The sequence below is a fragment of the Gossypium raimondii genome, chromosome 4 (genome assembly GCF_025698545.1).
Source record: "Gossypium raimondii isolate GPD5lz chromosome 4, ASM2569854v1, whole genome shotgun sequence".
In the NCBI taxonomy this organism is placed as follows: domain Eukaryota; kingdom Viridiplantae; phylum Streptophyta; class Magnoliopsida; order Malvales; family Malvaceae; genus Gossypium; species Gossypium raimondii.
This window is the reverse complement of record NC_068568.1, coordinates 35,881,511-35,887,941: the sequence shown is the minus strand read 5'-3', so window position 1 is coordinate 35,887,941 and position 6,431 is coordinate 35,881,511. Positions and strand designations below refer to the sequence as shown.

Genomic DNA, 6,431 nt, shown 5'->3' with positions numbered 1-6,431 from the left:
TTTATGAAATAGTTTAGAAATAAGTTTTAAGTAAAATCCGACGACAGTGCTCCGAGTGTCGAGTCCGAGCCCTAACCTCATAAATTATCTGAAAAGATGGGAAAAACTAATGAGTGAGCTATGAAGCTCAGTGTGGTCATAACACATAAGCAGTGAGTATATAAAGTAGTAAATAACATAATACAAGGTTGCAATATGCAATACATATTAGTATCACGATATTCACAGAAAAAACGATAACTACTAGCATGCTTATAAATATTAGTGTAGTACACTACCCAATCTAGCCCTACACACCACAGTAAGAGTTCCTCAGAACTCGTCCAACCCTACAATCCAAAACAGTATTTTGCGGATAAGTTGCTAGTAAATCAGTAGGAGCCTTAGCTTATGTGGATGAACCACCAATAGATGATCGATGAACCGATTCGACATGTAATGCTTGAACTTCCTCCTTCAACAACCCAAACCCCAATGCATTAGTATGGCATGCTATCGATGTCAGAAAGCAGTAACAGTTTTAACATGCTATTATCATGCAAACAGTAACAGTTTGTTGGTTAAGTAGTAACAGTAATCATGCATCAGTTATATATGCGGGATTAACACTGAATCAACATTATACACATATTCAACATTAACGATTCAAAAAAATGGAAGCATACTACAACTAGATCTACCATACACAGTCCCGTTTACCACTGAGTCGATTCGTTGGTTTCTCAATACCACATCAAAGAATATTTTTCAACCAGATCTAAAGTTACCTATTACAATCGAAACCATTAGAATGAAATAACTAACATTAACTAATAAAATCAGCAAGCAGAACACAAAAATAGGCACTCATACATTCGGTCAAAGCCCATACACACACAAAAACACACGGTTAGACACACACCTTCATCCACACGCTTGTGCGGCACTTCACTCCTCCGATGGACTCATACGATTTAGATATGCTCTAAACTCGTCATCATCCGGTCCTTCAAACGGTATACACACAAATAACAACACATTACCAATCGACATAAATTAGATTCAGGAATCGAAGAAACCTGATTAACCAATATGGAAGTGAAATAAATCATACACACGATTTATTTATTCGAAAACCAAATCTTACCCATGGATCGGAATGTTTACACTTACTAATCTACCGTTAGGATCATAACCGTGTAAAATAGAATAGAGAGGCAAACATACAAAGCTATTAGTGCAAATGAACCGAACGATTGATAATGATTCAGGGGAAAAAAAGAATCGACAACCCAAGAGGGGTGCAAGAAACGGAAACTAAGAAGAAAAGATAGGAAGAATAAGAAGAAGAGAAAAGAGAAAAGAAGGGGGAAGTGAGGAGAAAATGGCCAAGGGAAAAAGTGAAGAGAGGAAAACAAGTTTAGGGGTGGCAGCAAAAACAAAAGAATGAGAAGAGGGGGCCGACCAAATAAAATTACACTTAAATACCTAGGGTTTTGGCACACTAGGGTTTTCTACACTACAAAATGCGAAGGTATCGATACTTGTTAGAAAGGTACCGATACTTATTGATACCATTTTCAGCATTTTGACAGACCAAGCCCAAACATAAGCCTAATTGCACACTCAAATAGAAAATTAAAATATATTCAACAATTATAGATTTAACTCGAAAATTTTAACCCACATTTCAAGGCACGACAGTTGGAAAAATTGCCAAGTTTAGGACCTAACTTGGATAAAAAAAAATTCAGGCCCCAATGTGGGAAAAGTTGCCAAGTCCATCTCAATGTGGGAACAAATGCCAAGTTTAGGACTAACTTGGACCAAACAGAAGTTCAAACCCCAATATGAAAAAAATTATTAAGTTCAAGTCCTAAATAGTGATTTAACCCAAATATTTATTACTTTCTGCCGGAGATGGAGTAGGTAGTTTCTTGTCAAAAAGCCACTATGTTGTCTCAAATTTTAATAATCAAAAGCATGAAAAAGAAGATGATAAAAAGAAGCAACGAAAAAAAGTACTTTCAAAACACTAATCTTTGAGTGGACATTGATGATGGAAGAATCAAGAACGAGGAGTTGGCTACTCCTCCAATTGAATATAGAAGGCCTGTGGGGTTGACATCAAGACGAAATCATGCCCAACAAAAAGCAAGAGATTTAAATGATCACAAGTAGAAAGTGGGAATGATTGACAGTTCTTATTTTTATCATTATATCATTCCTTCTCTCTATAATTGCTTGAACAAGCCATAAAAACAAGCATTCACAAAACTTTCTTTTGCTTTTTTCTGTTTAATGCTTGTTTGGTTCTTGCTTTTTTTCAGTTTGACTCTAGAGGAGATTAGTGTGTGTGAAGGAGCTGCATATATTAGAAAATGAAAGATTGGGCTGCTCCCTTCGTAGCTGCAGCACTGTTTGCATTTCTATCACCAGGGGTAATCCTGCAAATCCCAGGGAAGAATCAACCCATCTGTTTTATGAACATGAAAACAAGTGTGGCTGCCATTTTTGTGCATGCTGTTCTCTATGCTTTGTTCCTCATCCTGTTCCTTGTTGTTCTTCATATCCACCTCTATGTCTAACAACAAAGGCACTCTCTCTATCTAACAAGATTAGATTTTCATTTTGTATTATCCAGTTTTCTGCTCCCATGAAGAAGAATTTGCTACTGTTATTTAGCTTTTGTTGTTTTTTCACATTGCTTCTATGTTATTCAGACTCGGTTATGATTATCAAACATAGCATTGCAGCTATTTTCTACTAAAGGTAAATCTTTGATTCTGATCTTGCTTAGAACCATAAAGATAAATTGCATTTTGAACAGACAAACAGCCATGTTATATATATTTTTTGCTCTGCAATCATTAATATAGTTCATTTTGTCTCTAGCTGCATCAATGCCTAATTTCAGATTCTGGCATGAAAAGTTGACATTCTCCATATAATTTTATTATCCACCTGAATGCCAAATTTGGAGCTGGTAAATGGAACTACTGCTGATACAAGTACATATCACCATTTTGTTGGTTTCCACCATAAATTAATCATAACTAGTAAGCATATGCAAATCTGATAACCTAGAAACCCGTCAAGTCAAATATGAGCTCAAGGGTAAATGATTAAGTCAACCTTCAGAATTGTTTGCTCATTTTTAAGGAATCTTCAGGAAAACGACTGTTTCCAGCACAATAATGAAAAAGTAAGCTGTATAAAGAAATGATAATAATGCCCTTCCCCACCTCTCAGCCATTAGCAGATGATTCTTGAGTAAGCATGAATAAGACAGAAGCAGATTCACAAACCAGAATAAAACATTTTATTTATCAAACTTTTTCGCTAGATTAATGTGAAGAACAAAATCAGATGACAAACAAAAATATCACTATAGTAACTTTGGTTTAAAAAAGACACATGCAAACCGAAACAGAAAATACATACAAAACCACAAATTTAGAGATTCTAACAGAGTTGGGTAGTTGGTTTTGGTCAGCTATGAGCCAACATACATATGCACACCAATAGCTATAAGGAAGATACAGATCAGTCCAAAATAAATAATGGAATGCACCAGGATGGATACTCCACTAGTCTGAAAGTTTCCAAACTCTACATATCGGGATCTCCCTGGAACCTGAATCAGCAGCCCTGGTGTTAGAAGTATGAAAAGCACCACCGCGATGAAAACCGGCCCCCAATCCGACATCTTTCCTCTCTCAGCAACACTAGAACCCTTTAATATAGATCACTTGGTGTTGGTAATCAGATATGTAATGTCTATAAAGACTGGAGATGGAAATGAGAAAACAAAAGAAAACAAAAGCAAAAGATGATTATAAAGGTGTTGTTTTGCTTTTCGAAGAAGAGACAGTGGGTTTGATGACTTGGAAAAGCCAAGGTTAGCGAATCAAGCTATTCGGATTCACAATTCTTTTTCTCTACTGACCAGTACCACATTCACTTTTGGCTGTTCTTTACAAGAAGCTCTTGAAATAAATTAGTTTAGTTGATTAATGACAGTCTGATTGGGTCTGAAATCAGGATTTAAAACCATACAAATGAGAATCTTCCAAGTCTGTGATGCCTTTGGATTGCTTATAGGATAGTATTGTGGGGAAAACTTTTATGCACAAATAGATAACCCCCATGATCACGCCAGAATGAGGATAAAGTGTACAACGGTACATGGTAACCTTGAGCCTTGAGCCTCGTTGAGATTTCAGGATTGCTTTTATCAAATAGTAGTGTTAAGCCAAGGATTTCTTATTTTGGTGCAAGGCAAAATGGAATAATGGACCGAACAAGTTATTTAACCAAATAAAGCAAAATGGAATAAAGCAAAGCAGAATATAGTGCAGAATTGCAAATCAAGTAATGTATAGAGAAAGAGCACCTACCATCACCCTTTATACCCAAAAAAGGAACACATAGAAAGAAGCAACCCAAAATGAATAGCATCGGCACAAAAATAGGACTCCCAAATCCAGTCCACCCACTTGAGCGGAAGTAAACAAAGCGGAGGATGAGTCAGGCCCTAAACCCCTTGTTGGTCCCCGAGGGAGGAGGCTAGGTTAGCCGAAAGACACCATTTCCCGGTTGTCTGTTTCCTCAAAGAAAGAAACACATTATAAATTAGTTAAAAAGGCCCCAGAAATGTGTTGGATGGGATAAAGCCTGGCCTGGTCCATTAAAGAACATAAAATTAAAAAAACCGTCGACAGCAGGGTTCGAACCTGCGCGGGCGCAGCCCAACAGATTTCAAGTCTGTCTCCTTAACCACTCGGACATATCGACATAAGACGACAAGTACTTTATTTTCATTTATTTTACCTGTTAAAACAAATTATGAATGCTATTGCATGGTAGACCTGTCCATGGGCCGGGGTGGCCCGGCCCAGCCCGACGGTCCGCCCGAAATATGGGAGGGTTTGGGTAAAAATATAGGCCCTTTTAGAAAACGGGCCGGGCCTCGGGCACAACTTTTTTGGCTCAGGCCCGGCCCGGCCCGAATATAATAAATATACATATATTTTTTAATTTTAAAATATTTTTAAAATATATTTTTTTATTTTTTTATTTTTAAAATAATTTTTTGGTGTTTATTAAAAAAATGGGCCGGGCTTGGGCTTAAGATTTTTTTCCCGGGCCGGGCCTGGACAAAATTTCAGGCCCATATTTCGGGACAGGACGAGCCCGGGCCTAAGAGTTGGACCAAAATTTTTTCTGGGCCCGGCCCGACCCATGGACACCTCTACTGCACGGTATAATTTTTTCTTTTTTTAAAGAAGAGAGTAACATCTAGAAAACCTTCAGCTACACAAGATTTGGGAAGATAAGGGTAGATTAAGAATTAAAAAAGAGAAGTTCAGTCCAAGCTAGATGATGTTAGCGACTCCAATTCAATCCACTTGCTAGCAATTAAAATATAAAAAAAACAGACAAGGGTGAAAATTTTGTGCACTTCATAGTTTTATAAGTTATACACATAATTAAGGATGTCATAGCCTATACCATACAATGCATGCTGATATTTTATGTCTTCTAAATTCCTGCTTTTCCCCCCTCTATTTTTATAGCCATATTACAATTAGAGGTATGAATGGATCAGGTTTTAGGCCCGTTTTTTAGGCCTAGAATTTTGTTCAAATTCAGCCTGGATAAAAATGTTAAAATTAGAGTCCGGCCCGGTCATATTAATTTTTTTCATATATTATTTTTTAAAAATATAATACATCAAAAATACTAAGAACAATAAAAATAAATGTTTCCTAACAAATTGAAAATAAATTAAAAAACAATATATATACTTAAATAATACCAAGATAGGTGCAACTTAACAAGTAAATATGTAACACCCCTTACCCGAGACCGTTGCCGGAGTCGAGCATGAGGCGTTACTTGACTTAACTTAAAAGTTCAGGGTATAAAAATTTACTTTTAAAAGTTATTTCACTGTTCATAATAAGGTTGTCCACCTGCGCAGCAATCACTAAATCAATTATAACTCAAGCTACGAAACTCAAAATTTAGATCAGTAAATTTTCCCTGAAACTAGACTCATATATATATTTATCATAAATTTTTTAGAATTTTTGGTTCAGCCAATTAGTACAGTTTATTAGTTAAATTCTCCCCTGTTTCACTGATCGACTGTCTTGACCTCTTGTCACTAAAATTCAATTATCTCATTGTACAGACTTCATATGGTGTTCTCACTTGTTTCTACAGAAAATATACTCAATAAGGAATCTACACATATAAATTAAAACTCATAAATATTTTTTTTACAATTTTTAATGATTTTCCAAATTTAGAATAGGGGATTCCAAAAACCACTTTGACCTTGTCTAACTAAAATGCAAATATCTCAGAATACATAATTCCTTTGTCTACACTGTTATTTTTCTATGAAAATAGACTCAATAAGATTTAATTCTATATCTCATCCA

General features: G+C 36.0%; 2 protein-coding genes and 1 non-coding gene across 3 annotated transcripts; 1 reads left to right on the top strand and 2 right to left on the bottom strand.

Moving 5' to 3' along the window:
• Positions 1 to 2,008: 2,008 nt before the first annotated feature.
• LOC105780314 (uncharacterized) lies at positions 2,009 to 2,750 on the top strand. The gene is made up of 2 exons (XM_012604567.2): positions 2,009 to 2,163; positions 2,310 to 2,750. Exon 2 carries the CDS (start codon positions 2,361 to 2,363, stop codon positions 2,565 to 2,567), a length of 207 nt encoding a protein of 68 aa, XP_012460021.1. The 5' UTR covers positions 2,009 to 2,163; positions 2,310 to 2,360; the 3' UTR covers positions 2,568 to 2,750.
• A 528-nt stretch (positions 2,751 to 3,278) lies between these two features.
• On the bottom strand, positions 3,279 to 4,572 carry LOC105780311 (uncharacterized). Its single transcript, XM_012604563.2, has 2 exons — positions 4,380 to 4,572; positions 3,279 to 3,715 (listed from the first exon to the last, which is right to left on the bottom strand). The coding sequence occupies exons 1-2, from the start codon at positions 4,380 to 4,382 to the stop codon at positions 3,476 to 3,478; spliced, it is 243 nt and encodes an 80-aa protein (XP_012460017.1). The 5' UTR covers positions 4,383 to 4,572; the 3' UTR covers positions 3,279 to 3,475.
• Positions 4,573 to 4,694: 122 nt separating this feature from the next.
• TRNAS-UGA (transfer RNA serine (anticodon UGA)) lies at positions 4,695 to 4,776 on the bottom strand. Its single transcript has one exon. It is a non-coding gene; the product is annotated as a tRNA-Ser (tRNA).
• Between the last annotated feature and the right edge of the window lie 1,655 nt (positions 4,777 to 6,431).

Excerpts from the sequence above, each read along its gene's own strand:
- LOC105780314 (XM_012604567.2), top strand. The coding sequence starts at position 2,361 with ATGAAAGATTGGGCTGCTCCCTTCGTAGCTGCAGCACTGTTTGCATTT.